Source organism: Bubalus kerabau, chromosome 1 (genome assembly GCF_029407905.1).
Source record: "Bubalus kerabau isolate K-KA32 ecotype Philippines breed swamp buffalo chromosome 1, PCC_UOA_SB_1v2, whole genome shotgun sequence".
Classification (NCBI taxonomy): domain Eukaryota; kingdom Metazoa; phylum Chordata; class Mammalia; order Artiodactyla; family Bovidae; genus Bubalus; species Bubalus kerabau.
Window position 1 is genome coordinate 230,162,317 of NC_073624.1, and position 23,735 is coordinate 230,186,051.

General features: G+C 43.6%; 1 protein-coding gene across 4 annotated transcripts in view; it reads left to right on the plus strand.

The window, feature by feature from the left end:
• The first annotated feature begins 11,442 nt into the window (after positions 1–11,442).
• The window catches only part of HMGXB3 (HMG-box containing 3), a 62,313-nt gene continuing 50,020 nt past the window's right edge, over positions 11,443–23,735 (plus strand). For 3 of the 4 annotated variants that reach the window (XM_055558322.1, XM_055558334.1, XM_055558343.1), the window contains exons 1-5: positions 11,443–11,771; positions 14,857–14,995; positions 15,884–16,058; positions 19,303–19,800; positions 21,359–21,457. In XM_055558322.1, coding sequence (XP_055414297.1) covers positions 14,859–14,995; positions 15,884–16,058; positions 19,303–19,800; positions 21,359–21,457 — 909 coding nt within the window. In that variant the 5' untranslated portion in view covers positions 11,443–11,771; positions 14,857–14,858. Of the gene's footprint in view, positions 11,772–13,931; positions 14,261–14,856; positions 14,996–15,883; positions 16,059–19,302; positions 19,801–21,358; positions 21,458–23,735 lie in introns of those variants that run through there. The other variant, XM_055558329.1, reaches the window with a different exon arrangement.

Below are 23,735 nucleotides of genomic sequence, written 5' to 3' on the forward strand. Positions count from 1 at the left end.
AAAGCCTAGTTCTTTCCTTTTTGCTTTGGGGTCCTGAGTCCCCTCTGGGGACTCAATTTTTCTATCAGTGAAGTAGGGGAAGAGGACTGGATTGCTCAAAGAGTCTGCCAGTTCTTATGTTGCATGACTCCTGTTCGTTACTGTGTTGAAATCAGAAAACTCAAATCTGGCTTATGTTTTACTGCTGTCCTAACACTGAATTTTGAAGCACATTTTCCTCATCAGATTGCAGCTAACACCTTATACCAACTAAGTGAGAGAAGTGGGAGTGCAGTTCCTAAGTGGAGCACATACCACTTTGTAAGGATGAATCTGTACCACCATCCCTTCCCCATACCTGCTGAGAGCCTCCCGGAGTGTCCCCCCTCGTCTGCCTCTCAACTGTGGAGAAGAAGTAGGAGTGTGTGTATAGGGTTAAGGACAGTTGTCAGTCTTCCTTTGGCAGTGCTTTGGTAGCCCTGGGCATTCTGCTCCTAAGCTCACACCTGCCCCACAGGGTGAAGGAGTGTGCCCTCACTCCGTCTGCACGCAGCATCTAGGATCAGAGCCCCTGCAGTGCCTCCCACACTCATCCTCTGGCATCTCCTCTAACCAACTTGGAGGGCTCTGCTATCCTGTCGGTCCTTTCAGTGCTTGTGTCCTTGGCCTTGTCTCTTCTCATATAGCACTACTGTTTAAAGTTTGAATTTCCAGATCCATTGTAACTGATCAAAGTATGGCTCTTCTTGGAGAAATAGCCACATGTGCATGTATATACAGACACTTGATTAGAAAAAAAGGCTGGTTCATGGACCCTCATCTCATAAACACCTTGCATTGTAAGCTCTCCCCAGATGGCTGTATCCACATTTATGGCTTTAATTCCCTTATTATATGTATGCTAATGCCAGCCAAACATAATTTCCAGCCTGACATTTTCTAAACACTAACCAGCATGTCTGTCTGTGTATAAATCTCCACACTATTATTGGACAGTTCAACCTGGATCCCACAGGCATCTCATAAGCAATGTATCTCCAAGCACCTCCTGTTTAACCTCTCTTGATTATGGCATGAGCTAGCTACTCAAGCCAGAATCCTGGGAAATTCTAGAACATTCCTCTTCATCTCTCACACCAAAGCCATCTACCTGACAAGAGTCTTTGAAGTCCAACACCTCTTCCTTGCCCTCAATGTGTATCATTTCTCTTCGGGATGATGTCACAGCCTAACTAGTTTACCTGTATCTCTGCAGCTCAGCCTCTACATTAGTTCTCAGTTTCTACAAAAATGAAGTTTGACACTTGTAAGTGGTTCTCCAGTGTTTTTAGGGTAAGTTCAAGATTAATGCTTTAGCCAACAGGACCTTAAAAACTGTTCTTGCTTGCATCTCCAGTCACTTGTCCTACCACACATCCTTTGCTTGACATCCCTACCTCTAATGTTAGCTGTTCCCAAATGGGCCATTTTTTTAATACTCAGGCCTTTTTATAGAAGGCTATTCCTTCTGCCAGGGATTGCTTCCCAGGCCCATATACATAACTCCCTACTCTTTCTTCAAACACTTCATATTAAATGTCCCTGGCTCTTAGCAACAATTCCTATTGAATTCCTCTTCTCATGCAAAGGCTCCTTTGGGCTCTATCTCTGTACTTCTGTAAATTTCTCTGATTATTCTCTAAAATGGCATTTACAACTCTTATTATTTTCCCCCCTCTCATTGATATCCTCTGCTTCCTGGACTGCTTGAGGAGGGTCATGAACTTAATTCATTCTTTGTGCCTCTCAGGTCAGCAGTGGGTATTTTATTAAGGTCCAACATTGATGGGTGACTATTTCTCTAACACTGGCTTATTTGCAGAGCCTGTCAATTATCTGCCCAGTCAATTAGGTGGCATGTGTTATCAATACTTGAAGGGATAAGTGTGTATAACGGGGTGAATTGGGTAGTCTGAGGTACAGTTATTTCTTTTTTAAAAATAATTTTATTTTTGGCTGTGGTGGGTTTTCTTTGCTGCACAGATTTTTCTCTAGTTGTGGACATTGGGGGCTACTCTAGTTTGAGTAGGCAGGCCTCTCATTGCTGTGGCTTCTCTTGTTACGGAGCACGGGCTTTAGGACACACAGGCTTCAGTAGTTGCAGTGCAAGGGCTCTGTAGCACAGGCTTAGTAGTAGTAGCTCCTTGGCATGTGGGATGTTCCTGGATCAGGGATCAAACCTGTGTCTTCTGCATTGGAAGGCAGATTCTTTACCATTGAGCTACCAGGGAAGCTCAAGGTACAGTTATTTCTAAATCAGTTGCTTGAACAAGTCCCACATCCTGTGTCTCCTCTCCCTTTCCTCTACCTTCTCAGTCTCTGCTATGTCAGAGAAATTCCAAGTGGCTGCTCCTAATTTCTTCAGTTGGCTGAACTGTCTCCCTCATGTAGCCCACCTCTGCCCTCTGGTGGCAGGAATATGCTCTGAGTGAGGGAGTGAAGTCGCTCATTGGTGTCAGACTCATTGTGACCCCATTGACTACAGCTCATGGAATTGTCCAGGCCAGAATACTGGAGTGGGTAGCCTTTTCCTTCTCCAGGGGATCTTCCCAACTCTGAGATCGAACTCAGGTCTCCCGCATTGCGGGCAGATTCTTTACCAGGTGAGCCACAAGGGAAGCCCAAGAATACTAGAGTGGGTAGCCTATCCCTTCTCCAGAGGATCTTCCCGACCCAGGAATCGAACCGAGGTCTCCTGCATTGCAGGAAGATTCTTTACAAACTGAGCTACCAAGGAAGCCCTCTGCTGCTCCCGCTAAGTCGCTTCAGTCGTGTATGACTCTGTGCGACCCCATAGACAGCAGCCCACCAGGCTCCAGCGTCCCTGGGATTCTCCAGGCAAGAACACTGGAGTGGGTTGCCATTTCCTTCTCCAATGCGTGAAAGTGAAAAGTGAAAGCGAAGTCGCTCAGTCGTGTCAGACTCTTTGCAACCCCATGGACCACAGCCTACCAGGCTCCTCCATCCATGGGATTCTCCAGGCAAGAGTACTGGAGTGGGGTGCCATTGCCTTCTCCAGGAAGCCCTCTACCACATCCCAATTCAAAGATAACTATCTATCCTTTGGTATTATGATTTGTTGGAAAGAGTAAATAATAAGAAGTGAGACAATGCTTGACATAAATATGCATTCAGTAAGTCTTAGCTTTCTTCTTTTACACATCAGTTTTTAAAATACTTATTTGGCTGCTTGAGGTCTTAGTTGCAGCATGTGAGATCTAGTTCCCCTATCAGGGATCGAACCCTGGCCCTCTACAATTGGGAGCATGAAGTCTTAGCCACTGGACCACCAGGGAAATCCCTTAGCTTTCTTCCTTTTTAATGAAAGAGCCCTTCATAGGAATAGGGCAAAGACAACTCCTTGAGTTTTATCTATTGCTCAGGTTGGGTGGTTCTGGAACACTGAACCCCAAGATATTTTAGTGGTAAGGCAGGTCCTTGCCTCTAGATGGTTGGGTTCCAAATTGGGTGGATAGTAATGACAATGTGTGTGTGCGCGCTCAGTTGTGTTCAACTCTTTGTGACCCCGTGGACCGTAGCCTGCCAGGCTCTGTCCATGGAATTTTCCAGGCAAGAATACTGGAGCAGGTTGCCATTTCCTACTCCAGGGGATCTTCCCGACCCAAGGATCGAATCTGCATCTCTTGTGCCTCCTGTATTGGCAGGTGGATTTTTTTACCACTGCGCCACTTGGGAAGCAAGTGATGACAACAGACAGCATTTACAGGTACACTTTTTTATCCTTATGACAGCACAGTTGAGGTACGTCCGTAATCCCAGAATGGTGGCTTAGAAAATGGATTGGTCAGGTGGGACAAAAGCAGAAAGTCAGAGAGAAGCCAGAGAGGGCCTGATGAAGACAGCAGACCAAGAGGGATAGCATCAACCAAACAGTGTCAAAACCCTCTAATTTTGGGACTTTCCAGGTGGTCCAGTGGTTAAAACTCTGCACTTTCACTTGGGGGTACAGGTTTGATCCCTGGTGAGGGAACTAAGATCCCACATTCCAGAAGGCAAAACAACAACAGCAACAACAACAACAAAAACCCAATATCCAAGAGGAGCAAAGTTTCACCTGACATAAACCAGACTGCAAAAGCTCTCCTGGATCTGATTTCCATCTACTTGGATATAATTCATATGATATGTTAAATGAGTCAAGAATGTGAGTTTTTTTTTTAAAGAGCACGTTTAAACACATACTTACTGAATATTACTATATACAAAGCACTGAGATAAAGCCTTTCACACTAAAGTCTTATCTTACAGAATTGCAGATTCCCGCAGTGACTTTCTGTGCAAAGAAATAGGTTTAACTCTATTAGAATTCTTCATTATCAAAGAATAGATTGTAACCTGGACTGGAATAATATTTGAACAATGATTCATGGAAAAATTTTGCAAGTCCTTTTAAAATAGAGGGCAGCCCTATCTTATCTCCAAATCATTTTCTAGTAGGATCAGTGCTTCTTGCAGCTTTAAAAATAAGGTAGCTTTGACATTACTTGATGTTAATTTATACACCAGTGCTTACTGATGTGCCTACTGATGTTTACTGATGTTCCCAGCACAGTGCTAGGCACCTTTATGGTTACAAAGGCAGAGTGGTTCCTGCTCTCATGAAGCTTACAGTCTGGCTACAGAATGTTGACAAAACATTTAAGTGCTTAACTGAATGATAGAGACAGCAGTGCTGAGGAGTTGAGGGAGAGAAAGGTGGAACAGGTGCTGGAGTCTTTAAGAGGGGCTAAAAGAAAGAGGACTCTGGTTAGTGCTTGAAGAACATGTGAGGCCCAGCTTGGTAGAGAACAGGGTGAGGCATTCAGGCAAAGGCACCTGGCAGACATGGGTGTGGAGTGAAGACAACGGCCCATGGTGGGGGCCACACTAAACTGTGCTGAGCAACCAAGCTGGAGATGCAGGTTGGAACCAACTCCAGAGGGTGCTAGAACTCAGCTAAATAGTCTTTTGCTTTTGTAGGCCTTTGGGAGCCACTACAGATAATTGGGGAGGGGAAAGAGTTCTAACATTATGTGCAAAATGGACTTCAGGAGAAAGATGAGGGAAGAAATTAGAAATTTCATCAGTAATCCTGACACATGATGAGAGCAATTAAGGTGCTGACAGTGAGACAGAACCACAGGACTTAGCCAGAAGACACTGTTTTCCTCTTCTATGTGTTAATAATTTAAAATATGTATAGTAACTTTAATTCAAATTATATTAGTTTGTTAAAAGGAAAAAATATCCATAATAAGGTTAAAAAAAAAAAACCAAATCTAAGCATCTGTTGTGTGTGTGTTTGTTCTTTTGTTCAACATGGAAGTGGTATTTTCTATGATTAATCTGCTTTATACATCTGATTCAATTAAGTAACTACAGGAAGTAAAATCACTAAATTGCTATGGATTTCTAAAATAGCCATAAAATTAACTTGTGGCAGGGAACCACACTACAACAGTAACAGGTATTTCGTGTACCTTCTAAAAATGAACCTGACACTTATCTAACTCATGAAGAATAGATACTAGGGTTTCAAAGGATATTAAGCATGCCTTTTTATAGGAGAAAAACTTTTAATATAATTTTAAGTTTATTTTTTATTTTTAACTGGAGGATAATTGCTTTACAGTGGTGTGTTTAATACAAATTTGATGATAAATTTGTACAGTTTTAAATAGCTTAACTCTGCTCTCACAGACTCTTTGAAGAACAAACACAAATGAATAAGGGTGATTTATGGGCTTCCCTGGTAGTTCAGTGGTAAAGAATCCACCTGCCAGTGTGGGAGATGCAGATTTGATCCCTGACCTGGAAGGATCCCTTGGAGAAGGAAATGGCAACCCACTCCAGTATTCTTGCCTGGGAAACACCACAGTCAGAGGAGCCTGGTGGGCTACAGTCCATGGGGTTGCAAAGAGCTGGACATGAGTTAGTGACTTAAAAACAACAGCAATGAAGTAATTGTAGTGAGGGCAAACAGTGTGCCCTTGTATTAATGACATGGTCCAGGTTGGGTTATCCACTGGTGTGCAGAGGACCACCATGGATTATCCAAATAATCCAAACATTCTCACACAGGTCATCTCGCTTATAAATGTTCCTCACGCCTTGCCTGGATTTGAGAGGTACACTGGTATTACCATGCTTTCCAGGTTGTAGCATGTCTCCTCTTTCAGGCACTTTATTTCCCTATACTCTGGCACCCTACTGATAATAATCCTGAAGTACTAAAAGATGCTTTGATAGGCTAGAGGGCTCTTGGTAATTCTTTTGACATAGATGTACCTCTACTGAATACTTGGTAGGGCATTCAGGAAAATAGCTAAGAAGGTTCTGGAGTTACTAGATCAGCAGGAAGGAGTTACAGTTCTAGAGTAAGAACAGTTGATGCTTTTTTTTTTTTTTTTTTGACAGTTAGTGATTGGGAGTATTTAGATGGCCAGTTAAAAAGAGAAGCGGTAGAACCCAGCAGAACCAGTGGTTCTCAAGCACGGACCTTGGACTGCATCAGCATTGGCATTGCCTGGGAACTTATTAGAAATGAAAACCCTTGGGTCCCAAATTCCATTCAAGAAAGTTTCCTGATTATTTCAGAAAACTGGAATGTTGTCATAATATTGCTCAAAATTTAAGCTCAATATCCTATCTAAAGAAATTTATTCTTGTAAACTACATCCTCTGAATTAAAAGCAGTTAATTTCTATATTATTTTGTTTGGAGGAAATCTGTAATTTTGGAATCAAGAGTTTGCATCACTCTTCTCATTAAATATTCATCTATGCCATTTAGCTGTCCAAAAATGGCATCAGAACACCCGCACAAGTGGAAAGGAACCGTCTAAGCTTCTGTGCACTTGATATGGCCTCTGTGATGGTGATTTTTGGCTGCTGTGGTAAAGATGCCTCCCCCTTATCTTCACTTCCAGCTTTATCAGTACTTTCGCTGGCTCCCATGTCCTGGATGACCTCTGTGTCCAACAGCTCCTGAGAGATGATGAGGTCATCGTCTGCAGTGACAAAGTCTTGGAAATTTATTTCATTTGGGACACAAGTGGCAAGAGCCACCAAGTGCCACAACTTTTCAGTGGCAATACCTGGTTCACCGGTGGCTGCTTCTGTGTCAGAATCTGTCAGTTCCACAAGGACGATGCCTGCCTGCTGCCAGCAGTTCACCACTGTGGACCGCTAGTTGACTGACCACCATGCTGCAGCAATCATGCCATCAGCCTACTTGATGTCCACTTTTTCTTGATCCTCACTGCTGTTGAACTTTAGGAAGATCCGTTGTAAAGGTGGCTCCTGTACAGCACTTTCATGGTATGAATTAAGCCAAGATTCAGTGGCTGCAGGACGGTAGTACAGTTTGAGGGCAGATACCACACCTGACTCCTTTCCAAGCATGGAAGAAGCATGCTGTGAGCAGAGCACTTGTCGATCAGCAGGAGGCTCCAGCGTTCCGCCTGCTTCATCCTGGCATCCACTTGCATCAGCCACTCATTAAACAGATCCTGTGTCATCCATGCCTGCTGGTTGGCTCAGCAGTCACAGGGGAGGGAATGGACATTCTTGAGGCAGCGTGGGTTGGCTGACCTACCAACAATCAACGGTCTCATTTTTTCAGTTCCTAAAGTGCTGCAACAAAAGAGTGCTGTCAACTGCTGCCTCGCTTTCTTGTCCCCTCGACAATGGTCCCCTTTAGCAGCAAGTGTGTGCTGGGGAAGCAACTGGAAAAACATTCCTGTCTCATCAGCATTAAAGATATCATCTGGGCTGAAGTCAGCAACTAGTTTTATAATTTCCTCTGCATGCCACTTGTTAACCATTCATTAATCTCTCACTATCCCCTCTACAGACTGCTTTCAAAGAAATTTCGTGGCGATCCTGAAGTCTGTTCAGCCAGCCCACACTTGCTTGAAAACTGTCATAGCCAAGCATATTGGCCAAGTTTAGTGCTTTTTTCCAAATGACAGAACCAGTCACAAGAACGTTTTTGGCATGGATTTCTTGAAACCAGGCAAAAACAGCCTTATCAATGTCATCATAAAAAACATTCCTTATCCTTTTCTGCTGAAGTCCCATACATGCCTCCTGCATCTTTTCAAATTTGGCGTGATCCTTCAGAATTCTGGCCTAGAGAATTTCATGGACTATGTAGTCCATGGGGTCACAGAGTCAGACATGACTGAGTGACTTTCACTTTAAGAATGTAGACAGAGTAGAAGGAGTGATGCCAAATTCTTTTGCCACATTGCCGTTCCTCTTGCCTGAGTCTACAGCTTCCACAACTCTCATTTTCTCCTGCAGGGAGAACTGCGGATGCTTCTTGTTCCCCTTGTTTGCCATATCTGTAGAGTGAGGGTCAGGCCACAACTACCAAGGCTGTGTCCGTTCCTCCTCTCAGCTTGTTTTGCTGCAAGTGTGGAAAACTGAGAAGACAAAATGGAGTGCCTATCAGGAACCAAAGATAATGGATTCCCCCTAAAAGATGAGTTCAGATTTTTTAAAATCGTATTAAAAAATAAGGCCAAAGTCAAGAGAAGATGGGATTTATGCTACTGACTTTTTGTAGAGATTACTTATACAGATTCATCATATTAATAGAAAGTTTGAAATAGAAGAGATCTAGTCAAGTTTCCTCAAATTTTCTGAGCCTTCATAAAAATAATAACTGTGTCTGCTCTGTCTGCTATGAGACTAGACTGAAATAATAGATGGTAAAAGCTCTGCAAATAGCAATGCATTATATAAATTCAAGGAATTATTATCAGGCTCATTTCATAGATGCAGAAACTGAGGCCCAGGGAAGGGGCCTACCCAGGTTCATATAGCTCAGATTTCTTGACTCAGATTAGTGCTGTTTCTGCCAGTCTATAGTCCTGCTTGAAATCCCACTACCATGAAATCTTTATAGCTCTGTCACCATGGTTTGGAAGGATTTTTAACTGTGGGAAGATGTTTCTGGTAGCCACAAATTCATTTAATAAATAATTACAGGTGCCTAGTGGTGAGGATACAGTGATGAACAACATTGTTAAGGTTCCTGCCCTTATGAAATATACAATGTGATGTAGGGAGATAAACAATAATTGAACAGAAAAACTAGTTAATCTAGAGTGTGATATGTACTATGAAGGAAATAATCCAGCAGTAGCAGTTTTGTTAACTGCCTGCTTAAACCTTTTATCGTGAGAATCCTCTGAGAACAAGAGAAGCTGCTGTGCTTTAGGCTGTGAGACTTCTGCCACGATCTCCACACATGTCTATCCGTTCATGACATCCTCTTTGTGCTAAGCACTATATTTGATGTCAGCCATACAAAGATGAATGCAGCATAGTGCCTACCACTGAGGACATTACTAGGGAAGCAGGGAAGACAAAACTATAGAGTGTATGGAGTACTTTAATAGAGGCTACAGTGTACTGTGGAAGAACAAAGAAGTGGGATGATCAACTGGTGGGACAGAGATGGGCAGTGTACTTCTAAGAGGAAACAAGATTGATGTTAGGAGTTAAAGTATAAACAAACAGGAATTCATGAGATAGAAGGAACTATGTGTAAAGGCAATGAAGTACTGTAGAAAATAAAAAGGCATTGTCAGAGGGGGAAGTGTCTTTGGAGAAGAAAACAAGGATCTTGGGATAGTAAGAGGCCTTTAGAGTTTTGGGGTTTTTTGTTTGTTTTTGGAATGACATGATCAGATTTGCACTTTAGAAAGTCTTTTGGTTGCAAGGTGGAGTACCTAATGGGTAAAGTACATTTTCCTAAGAGGTGGCCCTAAATCTGAAGATAAATGCAGGCTAGCCTATAGGCTATATATAGTTGGGCTATGTTAATTTGAGTGCAACAAGAAGCTCCTGAAGGATTTTAAGCAAAGAGAAAGATGACTGCTGTGTGAAGAATGGAATGGAAGGGTGTCAGAGAAAAAGGAGGAGACTAGGAGGCTGTTGCAGGACCCTTGATGTGAGATAATGGTGGCTTGTTTTAGAGTAATAATAGAGATGATATGAAGTGGTCAGTTTGGGACAATGTTTTTTCAGATCTTCCTGATGGATTGGTGCAAGAGGAGTCAAGGATAACTCCCAGATTTTTGGCTTGAGCACTTAGCAATTGAGTGAATGGTGATGCCATTTACAGAAATAAGTACCAATTATTGGTTCTTTGTAAACATAACTTGTTATTAATACTTTACATGCTTAATACAGCTTATATGTGATGGGACTGGAATTCAAACCCAAGGAGGCTCAGTACAAAGCTAGCATTCTGCATGCTACAGAGTGCGATATAGCTTGTTCTGAGAACAATACCAGTACTGAGAAGAGATGTGGAAGGAGAATGACTCAGAGCCAAATCAAGGCCTTGAAGGTCAAGTTTGAATTTTATTCTAAGTAAACAGGAGGACACTGGAGGGTCTTAAGCAGAGAGTGACCTAATCAGATTTACAGTACAAAAAGATATGTCTGCGTGTTGTGTGGAGAATAGTTTGTAGAGGGAAAAAAGGGGAGATTGGAAGAAACTGCATCAGTTCAGGCAGGTGACTAGAAGGCTGGTGACAGTGGTAGACGGAGAAAGCCGATAGTGGTATAAGCAGAAAATAAGCAAATCCGGGAGTTGGTGATGGACAGGGAGGCCTGGCGTGCTGCAATTCATGGGGTCGCAAAGAGTCGGACACGATTGAGCGACTGAACTGAAGAGTGCAGGGACTTGTACAAATGTAGGACGATCTGTGACATCGGCAGGAAGGGACAATTCTTATCTGATTGCACATGTCATTCAGTTCCATTTGAATCAGTCACAACCATTACTGTGCGTAGGACGGTGGGAGAGACGGATTGCGGGCAGATCACTGGGTGAGGAGGACGGCTTGATGACGCGCTAAGAAGTAACAAACCTATCCTGAACAAGCGGTGACAGAGCAGGAATGGGATCATGCCTTGAACGCCGTGCTGGGGGATCGTGCTGAGGCTCCTCTGGCCGGACTTGGCTTTGACAGGCGAGGCGGGGCCTCGACCCCCGCCCTCGGCACAGCCCCGACCCATTTACCTGAACGCCCTACGGCAACACCCGAGGGGCTGAGGGCGTCCAGCGCGGGCGGCTGTAGCTTCCTTCGCCTCCCGGAACCTCTAGCAGGAAGCAGTCCACCCTCCTTAGCAGCCCCCTTCTAAGTCTCTAAGCAGTTTCTATGGGCCCGCCCCAGTCTAAGATGGACTACTGCGCTTGCGCGAGGGGTCGCACGCAGTCACGCGCCGCCGGCCGCTTCCGGTGCGCCGCGAGGGCTGCCGGGACGGGTCTCCCTGGCGATCCGAGGTGTGCTGCTGACTGCTGCTGCCGCCGCCGCTGTTGGGGCTGAGCCGGTTCCGCGGTGACGCCCGTGTCCCTGCTTTCTTCCTCGGGCTTCCCGGGGCTTGACCCCCGGGGCCCTCGGCAGGCGTCATTGAAGAGCCTGCGGGGCGGACGTGTGCTTCCACACCCTCCCTCCACGACCCCATATCGCGACTCCGAGGAAGGGGAGCGAGAGAGGCTGTCGCGACTCCGCGCCGTGTGTTGCCGGGCGGGGCCGCGGGGCCGGGGCTCCTCTAGCCCCCGGGATGCGCGCGCGAGTCCTCGCCTCCACTTCCTTGCTGCTACTGCCACGACTGGAGCCGCCTCTCGCCGACAGCGCGGAGCGCGAGTGCGCCGGCCAGCCCCCTCGTCGAGCCCCCTGGCCGGGCGCCACCGGGAATGTGAGCCGCGCGGCTTGCACGCTTCTCCAGGTAAGTCCCGCCCTTGAGCGCCGCGCTGCACGAGCTGGGCGCCCACGAGCTGGGAGCTGCGGGTCTCTGAGCGCTGTTGCCTCTTCCTTAATGTAGGAGCAGTGAGCCTTAGTCTCCTCCCGCATTCGTCTAAGGCCCATAGGCCAACCATGGCCCACAGCTGTGCTGTCAAACGCCGTTTAATGAGGGTCCGAGGGGTATCTGATGGGACAGTGAAAGTGTGTCACATATTTCAAGTATTACCTTTTCTTTTACAAGAGGAGAAAACTGAGGCTTCGAGAGGGAGAGTAGATTGCTCAAGGTCATAGAACTTTGTGCGCTTGCTGTTAAAGTGCGTGAATTAAATTAGTACCCTGATCTTCTGCCCTCCAGAGCCCTTGGTTTTACCCTTTATATTATTTTGGCTTTTTTTTTTTTTTTTTTTTTTTTTGCATTGCTGTACTGGGGACTAGGATCTGAAAACAACTCTTGAACCCAGGCTTAAGCCAGGCTAGTCAAACAAGCCAAAATCCAGGGTAGTCTCTTCCTGCCCCTAACCCTCAATGTGTTTGTATGACTTTGTTTTTTAACTTGTTTTGCTCTGCGTGCTAAAACCCTGTATGTCATTCTTTACAGAAGCTCTCCTGCAGTTATTGCTTTTCTCTGTGAGACTCAAGGGCTGAGGAGTCAATTATTGAAGGCAAAAAAAGCACATCCTCACATAGCCTTGATTTGAACCCTCGGGTCCCTTACCCAATGAAGGCACTGGCCTGTTTCTGACCCAGCCGAATGTGGGTTATGTTCTCCTCCTGAGTTGTGCTGTAACAGAAGGCTGGGGGTTTTTTTGAGGGGGGGGTGGCGTTGGGGGTGGTTATGTTTTCTAGTGGTAAGGGAAGTTATTTAGAGGTGGTACAGAAGTGGAAAGAACTTTAGGAATAGTGTGTTCTTAGCCTTTGGTATATCTTAAAAAATTAAAAGTGAAATATTTATCTACATTTTCTGGGAGAGGGTATTTCCACTTTCATAGGATTCTCAAAGGTATTCTTGCCTTTCAAAGTTAGGCGCCACAGATTTCAGCCTCTTCAGTCTCACTTGAGGAACAACAGAATTTTAGGGTGGGAATAGACTTACCTGAGATCTCATGGTTAGAATTTAGACTTAGATCCAGGTCTCCTGACTCAACATGCAGTGCTCTTTTTCTCATTATAACTTATCAGATACTTCATCATTTGTGGAGTGAGTTCTAAATTGAGATGTGAGTGGACCTTGTAATACACATATCAGTTCTGTGTTTACTTACATAGCTCCTTCTTCCCAGAATCCTAAATTATCTTCTCACAGATTTTCCAGAGCAACTATATTATTTCTTGTAAAATGAAGTTTCTGGGAACCTTTCTGCATCCAAGGATTGAGTCTGGGTAAAACTCCAATTTCGAATGTGGCCACAAATAAACTAACTCTTCTTGAACTAGTCATTGAATTTTTTTGTAATGCATTCCTTTCCCTAGGAAAGGCTATTAGTAGATTATCTGTTTCTTAGACCAGTTCTGGGAAGTTAATGTCTGTCTGTCTGTCAGATTACTGTTTTACACCTGAGTGGTTCATTACCTTAGTCACTAACCATATGTGGCTATTTGAACTAATTACAATTAAACAAAATGAAATCAATTCAAGTTCTTCAGTCACACAATCCATATTTCAGGTGCTCAGTAGCTATAAGTAGCTACCATATCGGAGGAGCACAGATGAAGAACATTTCAGTCATTTCAAAATGTTAATAGAACAGTGCTGATTTAGAATGTTGCTAATGGAGATGGGAGCAGTGTAGTATAATGGAAGAAGGCTCACAGTTGAATTTTTGAGTTAAAAAAAAAATCTGTTTTTCAAGTCCCTGGGTGTAGTGTCTCTTTGGGGAGGTCATTAAGCATCTCAGTCACAGATTATTCATCTTTAATAATGAACCCTTTTTGTATAGCACCTGACTGTTCCTTGAGCCTTATCACTATAAATCTGTGGTAAGGTGGGAGAGACATTGCTTTGTACTGTTTAAAAAGAGAGAATTGAACCTAAAGCAGCTTAAGGACCTGTCCAAAGTCACACAAGTTGGCAGAGTGTAAAGAAACTTCCTACATATTGGCACTTATTACACGTTTGAATGAATGAAAATCAATGAAGCATTTTACTTAAGGCATGAAACATGAGGGAGCGTCCAGAACTGACTCCTGGCCAAGTATTCACCTGTTACCATATGGAATTCTTATAACATGGGGCTAATAAATCTTTGAATTGAAGGATTACTAAGTGTCTCATGAGTGAATATAAGTGAAAGGGCTAAGCTAGTGATCCCAGATTTGCCTGGTCAGAGGAATCACCTGGGGCGCTTGTTAAGGATGTTGTTGTTCAGTCACTGAGTCATGTCCGACTCTGCAGTCCCATGGACTGCAGCACGCCAGGCTTCCCTGTCCTTCACTGTCTCCTGGAGTTTGCTCAGACTCATGTCCATTGAGTCGGTGAGGCCATCCAACCATCTCATCCTCTGTTGCCCCCTTCTCCTGCCCTCAGTCTTTCCCAGCATCAGGTCTTTTCCAGTGAGTCGGCTCTTTGCATCAGGTGGCCAGAGTATTGGAGCTCCAGCATGAAGGGCTTCCCCAATGGCTCAGCAGGTTAAGAATCTGCCTGCAGTGCAGGAGACACAGAAGACGAGCGTTTAATTCCTGGGTCAGGAAGATCCCCTGGAGGAGGAAAATGGCAACCCACTCCAATATTGTTGCCTGAAAAAATCCCATGGACAGAGGAGCCTGGCAGGCTACAGCCCAAAGGGTCAAAAAGAGTCAGACATGCCTGAACAACTAAGCACATGGCACACAAATCTTGTTAAGGATGCAGATTGCCATACCCTTTAGAGATTCTGATTAGAGGGCTGAGGTGGAATCCTAAAATCTGTATATTTAGTAGGTTCCCAGGTGGTGCTTAAGATACATCTGCTGAGTTTGGGAAATGACTGAGTCTTAAGGCCCTGGCAGAGATAAGGGATCATTGGATTGGGAGGCTGCTGTCCTCTTTCAGGTAGATTCTTGACACTTGTTTGTGTTTGACTTTCCTCTAGCCATGGAAGCATCGTATGATGGTACTGAGGTAACTGTCGTGATGGAGGAAATTGAGGAAGCCTACTGTTATACCTCCCCTGGGCCACCCAAGAAGAAGAAGAAGTATAAAATCCATGGAGAAAAGGCCAAGAAACCCAGGTTAGCCAACACATTTTGGTAGCTGGCATTTATGAACAGAATCTGCTTGGAGATCTCTGTTGAACAAGAAGACTTTAGACTGTGTCCAGATTCATTGAGAATGCCATGTCAGTTCTTGAAGTCTCCTGATGGAGGTAGTGGGATTGGGGGGAGAGGGAGTTGGGGAGTAGGAAGTGGCCAATTGATGTCAGCAGTTGTCATTCCTTTCCAAATTTTGGTCCTGTTTCTAGGCTGTAGCAGGAAATAGGCATACAAATGGTGGAAAACTCTGTACAAGAGAACCACATCCTGCATTATTAATATTTCTGTTGTCTAAATATTTCATTAGGGCATCAATAAAAATATGGAATTATAAGTAGCACCAATGATACTTATAAAGAATATCCAGATTGTAGCTCTAATCTCCTTAACTGTGAACTCCCCAGACTTCTTGCTGAGGCTCCCAGCTCTGGGTCACTTCGACAGGTCTGCTTGCTTCCCTCTCGGCCTCGGCTAGGTGCTGTTTACCAGAGAGATGACCAAAGGCTATGTAGACGAGGAGGATGTGAGTGGTAATCAGTCCTCTAACCTTTTCCTAAAAGTGGAATGACAGAACATTTGTATCTGTTTTTTGCCCATATTGGGATTTAGAGTCAGTCATCCCTGCAGAAAAAGTGGTGGTGGTGAAGTAAACCAGATAAGCCTTTGCTTCCAGGTTTCTGGAGGGAGAAACCTCCTGTCATTTACCCTCTGGGGATATTATTTAAATGCTTCTTTGCTTCAGTCTCTGTTTACAGAAATGCTTTTGAAATGAAAAGCTGGGTTTTGTATTTAACTCTTCACTACTCAAATATTGTAGAATTTACTGGTTGAGGGAGGGGAAACCTTATGAAGTCCTTGCTTCCTCAGGTCTGCTTACCTTCTGTACTATTACGACATCTACCTGAAAGTGCAGCAGGAGCTCCCCCACCTCCCTCAGTCTGAGATCAATAAGAAGATTAGTGAGAGTTGGAGGCTTCTCAGTGTGGCCGAGAGGAGTTACTACCTGGAGAAAGCCAAGCTAGAGAAAGAAGGTCTGGATCCTGTAAGTAATTTTTTTTCCCCCTTCAGCTAATACCTCCATTGCTCAAGTGGTAAGGCTTGGGGAATCCAACCTCTTGTTCTCCTGTTTTCTTCTCTTGGGAAAACTTTTAAGTTGAGTCATTTTTACCTTTCTTGAGTCTGATATTGTCTCTTTCTTTTTTGTCTGCGCCACATGGCTTGCAGAATCTTAAGCCAACCAGGGGTTGCACCTGGGCCATGGCATGGAAAGTGCTGAGTCCCAAACACTGGACTGCCAGGGGACTCCCTCTCTGTTTCCATTCTGATGATGCCCCACACTCTCTTATACTCTTTGCTTGTGGCCATATATTATCTCCAGGGAGCCTTAGGTTCCTTTTCTGAATTTTAGTAAACTTGGAGCCTCTCGTCCTTGTGAGTAGTTAAGTATTCCTTTGCCTTCATCGAGTAGCTTCTATAGACATTTTACCTACACTGTGGATTTTCATGTTATCAAATTGAGTGTGAATGTTATTAATTTGTGTTGATCACAATCAGTTATCCCATAATCAGCAGTTAGGCTTGTGAGTTTAGACGTAGACACAGCTGCTTTATATAAGACCATGTTCTAGCACTGGTATTGACCTATTGAACAAAAAGTGTAAAGCTAAAGCTGAAGTTCACGGAAGGGACTGAGCCTTTGAACGTCTGCATTAAAGAATAAGCAAGAAAGCTCTTTGGTTTGTGTCTGTCAGCCATTTTGTTATTACTGTTCACAATAATAAAATGTACTGACAACTGTTAGTACTGCTTTTTTTTTTTTTTAACTAAAATTCCAGCAGGAAAAATAACTTTGTTGTAAGTGGAAACCTTTTCACCTTAACTCCTTGTTTTCCAATTGAAACAACGGTCTCTGACTTTTTTGATTGTATAGAGCAAAAGTTCTTCAGGAATGCAATGACGATGCTATAGCAAAACAGGTTATGTTTCCTTCAGTGGCGCCCATCTGCCACTGGCCGCCATTTAGATTAGTTTGTCCTTGTTGGCTTGGCCTTGCTCTTCTTAGAAGAGCTCTATGTTGCCTACCATCTGGGAGGTGCCGCTATACTCCTCCTCTGGATGATTTGTTTGTAAACTGTGAGTCTAGGAAACAATCCCTGTGGAGAAGGAGAGGTGGAAGTCTAGGAAAAGTACACGTATTTTCTTTGGTTTCCGCATTATAAAGTCACAAACTTTTTGCCCATGATACAAGAAAATTTTACCTAATGCTGAAGTGATATGGTTTTTAATTTTTAAAAAATTTTCAATTTTTTGGCCATGTGGGATCATAGTTCGCCCAACCAGGAATCGAACCCATGCCCCCTTTATTATAGAAGTACAGAGTCTTACCCAGTGGGCCTCCAGGGAAGTCCCCTGACATAGCTTTTAAAACTGGATGTTGTTATAGGTCCTTATTAAGACTTAAAAAATTTAAGTAGATCATCTATAATGATTTTTTATCCATATGTAAATTTGTATCTGCCATCATCTCCACCACTATCTCCAAGATTATTATGAATAAACTAGCTCTAATATTAACTAGCTATAACCTTGAAAGAATCATTTAAGCTTTGAGTCCTGCTTTCCTTATTTGTAAAATGGGGATAATAGTATCTGTTTGCAATGTTTAAAATAGATAATGTAAAACACCTGGCTGAGTTCTTGGACCATAGTGACTTGGTCAGTAAATATTACTCTTTAGTAGATTAAATGTCCAGAAAAGGTGACATTTAACGAGCATCTGGGATGTACCAAGACTGGGTGAGATTTTCTATGCTGTTTGACATCTCCCCAGTTACCTGGTGTGCAGGTGGGATGCTCTGCCTGCATACTGTGGGAACCTGTCGGAGACCTTGTGGTGGGCTATGTCCCTTGCAGCTCTTTAGGGCTCTTGCCAGGTTGCGGGGCCTGTGGTTGCAGTGTCATTCCTTACAGTGTGTAAGATGAATGTCATTCAGGCTGCCCTGGTTTCTCGGGGCTTGGATTTGTTGATAAAGTCCAGACCAGCCTTTGTATTTGCCACCATTTAGTTTTGTTCTCTTGACCTGTCGGCTTCAAAGGGTGACTTGAGGATATCATTTCTTCATTCTCTCTCCAGTAAAGGCTCCATAATGGGTTTGGACAGTTTGCTTTCAAGTTTCACCTGAGTGCTTCCTTTGTAGCCTAAGTCTCATCCACTTCTTTTGATTTTTTTTTTAAAGATCCTTTTGTAATTGATTTAGTTCTTTTTAAATGATGCTTCTAAAATTAGTTTTTGGTCCATTTAATTTCCGTTCTCACTTATCTGTTCACTTCGAGCTTTTCTGTTTTCCTTGTTGGGTAATTTTCAGTTTAAATTGAAAAAATAAAACACAGTCACCTTTTTCTTGGTTCCGGGTAGCTATGCAGAGCTGTGGCTTCTAGTGTTCTGGTAGCTGGTCTTCTAGCTTCTTAGAAGACCTGGCCTGGAGTTTCAGTCTTACTACTCACTAATTGTGTGTCTTGGGAAAGTTTACCCTCCTGCAGTTCCCTCATTTGAGAAATGGGCATGATAATAGTACCTAACTTAATAGTTTTGCTTTTAAGAAGTATTTTCTAAACCTTCCTAGGTCAGTGTTAATGTTTATATTCTCCCACCTCCCCTAGTATATTCAGGTCCTTATCGTATAACCCCTTCCCTATACACATTCTGTCATGAAGCCGCCTTTGCAAGTCTGGCAGAAGCTGTGATGTCAGAATTCTTCCTTGCTTCCCTGAGATCCAGAGTGGCCTATTGGTTTGTATCTTATGCTTTAAATGTTTCATTGAGCATTATACGTCCTGGCATCTAAATCTCCCTTATACATCCTGGCATCTAAAGCTTCTTTGAAATCCTAAAGTGTCAGAGCTGGAAAAGAACTCATAAATAGCCAGATTCAATTCCCTTATTTTACAGATAGGGCAGCAAAGCCTAAAAAGGGGAAAGAATTTGTTCAAGACTCCACCAGATCTGGGAGTTCAGCTCACGGTTGCATGATGCCAAGATCAGTGCCCCTTATAGAATCTAATCCATTTTCTGTCTCCTTTGTGACTGAGTAAGTTACACTGGCTAAAGTATGATTCAAATGAAGATGACATTGCTGTTGGCAGAGGCTGACCCTAAGTCATAGGTCAAGAGAATGGAATCTTTCTGGTTCTGTGGGGGAAAAAAAAAAAGGTTATACATGTATATTCATGTGGTCTTACTCTGTTTCTCTCTGCTTGTCTCCCCAACGTGGCTTCTTCATCGTCAGAACTCTAAGCTCTCTGGACTGACTGCTGTGGTTCCGGACATCCCAGGTTTCCGCAAGATCCTCCCTCGCTCAGATTACATCATCATCCCCAAGAGCAGCCTGCAGGAGGAGCGGAGCTGCCCTCAGCTAGAGCTGTGTGTGGCCCAGAACCAGATGTCCCCCAAAGGACCATCTCTTGTGTCCAACACTGCCCTGGAGACAGTGCCTGGCCATGCAGGCATGGCAGAACAATGCCTGGCTGTGGAGGCCTTAGCTGAGGATGTGGGAGCCCTTGCCCAGCCTGGTGCTGTACAGGAGATCGCCACCTCAGAGATCCTCGGCCAGGATGTGCTCCTAAATGAGGCTTCCCTGGAGGTAGGGGAGAACCACCAACCTTATCAGACAAGCCTGGTTATTGAAGAGACCTTAGTGAATGGCTCATCAGACCTCACCACTGGAAGCCTGGCTGTGCCCCACCCCCAGGTGGGGGAGAGTATGTCTGTAGTAACAGTCATGAGGGTAAGTGCCAGGTACTGTGATTGTGCTTTACCTGAGAGAGTTAAAAAGGCAGCTAGACCCATGCAGTGTGATTCTGCAGTAGTGGTAATTAGGAATTGGTGTGGCACTTCTGAGTTGGACTGCAGTCCTCTTGAACCTTTTTGCCCCTAGGCTTGGTCCAAAGTCCTCTTCAGTTTCTTAGGCACTCTCACATCTCCACTTGCTCAGTTTAGCCAGTGTTTTCTTCACACGAGATAAGGTACATTAGGAGGGATGGAAATGATATTTGTCCATGAGTCAAAGCCAAGATCTGTTAGGCTGTTGGCGTTGGTTAGGATTTTATGTTCCCTTACGATTGTTTCAACAAACATAATAGCATCTTGAAAACTGTTCAGGAGGGATTGTAAATGGTCTTCCTGGGCACAGAGTAAGTAGAAGAAGGAAGTTCTTTTCACAGCCAGGTTGATCGGACTAATAGCCGAGAAAGAAGGGGGAGATCTCTTCCCAGTGGCTTTCCAGTCATGCCCAGTTGAGGGGAAAGAGCAGTGATTCCACAGCGTGGACCCTGGAAGTGAAGAGTTGGGGAGCTGCCACCAGGCTGTCTGTCATCCTGGGTAGGATGGCATCCTGAGAGAGGTAGTTGTCCTGCTCAATCTAAGAGGACCAGCATGCAGTGGCCCCTACAGCTGGACAGGTGAGAGCAGATAGCCCTCCAAAGGATTCTTTGCCAGGCATAAATTTTATTATTTTTTGCCGCAGTGCTGTATATGGTAATGAAGCATGCCATTGGCCTGATTAATAGGTCTAGTCAAGGCTATGGTTTTTCCAGTGGTGATGTATGGATGTGAAAGTTGGACTGTGAAGAAAGCTGAGCACTGAAGAATTGATGCTTTTGAACTGTGGTGTTGGAGAAGACTCTTGAGAGTCCCTTGGATTGCAAGGAGATCCAACCAGTCCATCCTAAAGGAGATCAGTCCTGGGATTTCTTTGGAAGGAATGATGCTAAAGCTGAAACTCCAGTACTTTGGCCACCTCATGTGAAGAGTTGACTCATTGGAAAAGACTCTGATGCTGGGAGGGATTGGGGGCAAGAGAAGGGGACGACAGAGGATGAGATGGCTGGATGGCATCACCAACTCGATGGACATGAGTCTGAGTGAACTCCGGGAGTTGGTGATGGACAGGGAGGCCTGGCGTGCTACGGTTCATGGGGGTCACAAAGAGTTGGACATGACTGAGTGACTGAACTGAACTGAATAGGTTCCTAAGAACATTTGGTGGTCACAAGAATTGGTTTCTTTGACTATTGTTGTGATCTTCTTAGGAGTCTTAAGTATCTTAACCTCAGTTTTCTCATTTGTAAAATGAGGATAGCACATTCCCTGTGGTAGTGGTTTTCTTTGTCCTTAGTTAAACTTTTATTTTGAGATAATTGTAGATTCATACATTTTCTTGATGCACCCACTGGATAAGCATATTATCTCTGGTTATTGGACTTGATTGTCTTCAGTGTTATGATTGCTCCTGGGTGTTCTTCACTCCATCTCAATAAAACTGTCTTGTCTCCCTGTACCCGCAGGATTCCGGTGAGAGTAGCTCCTCTGCGCCAGCCACACAGTTCATTATGTTGCCTCTTCCTGCCTACTCGGTTGTGGAGAACCCCACCTCCATCAAACTGGTTAGTATGTGGGGAGTTGATGGAGATTATGGCTCCGTAAGAATTCTCTTTCAGGTAGTTTTCTAAAATTGTTAATGAACTTAGGACATGGGGACTGGCAGATATCTCAGAGATTTTCTGGTTCAGATATTCTTAACTGGGGGTGAGGGAGTGGGGGGCGGGTCTGTGAATAGAGCTCCACAGGATCCTTGAACTCAAGTTACATACAAATTTTTCTCTTTGAGAAAGTAATTTCTTGGGGTAGGTTCCATGGGTTTTATCATATTTTCTGAAGTGTTGATGTAGAAAACTTGAGAGATCACTGATAGAATTCAGTCCTGTTATTGTGCAGGTTAGGGAAAAGGTCCAAAGAAGAAAAAGAACTTGTTCTGTGATTCAGGGTCACTGAGCTGCGAGACAAGGCAGAACAAGGACCCAGGGCTTTTGGTTCTCAGTGTTTCTTCCGTCACACGCTGCAGCGTGTGGGCTGAGACTTTGTCTTAGGGCTTCGTGAAGGGCCTCCAGCACACTGTTAGGAGAAGTGCTGTGAGCCAGCGTCTTTGTCTGTCTGCCTGTCCAGGGTGAAAGGATCTAGTCTTTCATCGTTAGCTGTAGGTTTTCCACAGATACCCTTATCATGTTTAGGAAGTTATTTTTGCTGGAAGTTTTTAACAGGATTGGATATTGGATTTTTGTGTGTCTTTAGAGATGATTGGGTTTTTTGTTGTTGTTGTTGTTGTTGTTAGTATGATTAATAGTATTTTTCAAATGTTAACTCTGTGTTCCTGGGGTAGACTTCACTTAGCAGTGATATATTATCCTTCTAATATATTACTGGATTGGTGTTCAGGATTTCTGTATTTATATTCATGAGGAATATTATTGGTCTCTTAATTTTCTTATAAGTGTTTTTCTTGTTTTAGTATCAAAGTTATTCTTCATAGAATGAGCTGTGAAATATTTTCTGCTCTTCTGTTTTTTGAAAGAGTTTTGTATAGTACTGGCATTATTTCTTCCTTAAATGGTTACAGTTATCAGTGAACTCATCTGGGCCTGGAGATTTCTTTGTGGGAAGGTTTATAATGGTAAGTCCAATTTTTAAAATATATATAGAACTATTCAGATGACCTATTTTGGAGTGAGCTTTGAAAGTTTGTCTTTCACACAGTTTTTAAAAACTGGTAAAATATATGTAATGAAATTTACCTGTTTAGTCAGTTTTAAGTGTACAATTCAAATGCTGTTGGTGTTAAGTATATTCACAGTGTCATGCAGTCATTAGCACTACCCATTTTCAGAACTTTTTCATCATTCCAACCAGAAACTGTGTATATTAAACAGTTACTCCCCATTCCCTGCCCCCTGCTTTCTACCGTAGGCCCTAATAAAGCTATTTTACTTTCTTGGAATTTGTGTATTCTAGGTACCTCAAATAAGTGGAATCATTCAGATACTACCTTTTTAATCTGACTTTTTCATTTAACATATTTTCAAGGTTCATCTGTCTTATGGCATGTATCAGAATTTCATTCCTTTTTATGGCTAAAATACATTACATTGTGTGTATATACTACATTTTGTTTATCCGTTCATAAACATTGCTGGATATTTGGTTTATTTCTACCTTTTGATTACCGTGAGTAGTGGTGATAGGAACTTTGGTATACAAATGTCTGTTTGAGTCCCTGTTGTCAGTTCTTTTGGATGTAATACCCTAAGGGTAGCATTGCTAATCATGTGGTAATTCTGTCTTTAAAGTTTTGAGGAACCTGTTTGCTTTTAATATCTATAAAATATGTAGTGATTTCCCTTCTCCATTACTGACACTGGTAATTTGGGTCTTCTTTCTTTTTTCCTGATAAACTTGGCAAGAGATTATTGATTTTATTGCTCTCAGAGAGGGAACATTTGGGTTCATTGATCCTCTATTGTTTTCCTGCTTTCTGTTTCACTCATTTCTGCCATGATCTTTATTATCATTCTTCTGCTTACTTTGGGTTTAATTTGGTCTTACCTAGTTTCTTAAGGTAGAAGCTGAGGTTATTGATTTGAGACTTTCTTTTCTAATATAGCTGCTTAGTGCTTAATTTGCCTCCAAGCACTACTTCAGACTTCTCTTGTGGCTCAGCTGGTAAAGAATCTGCCTGCAATGCGGGAGAGCTGGGTTCAGTCCCTTGGTTGGGAAGATCCCCTGGAGAAGGGGAAGGATGCTGCTGCTGCTAAGTCGCTTCAGTCATGTCCGACTCTGTGCGACCCCATAGACGGCAGCCCACGAGGCTCCCCCGTCCCTGGGATTCTC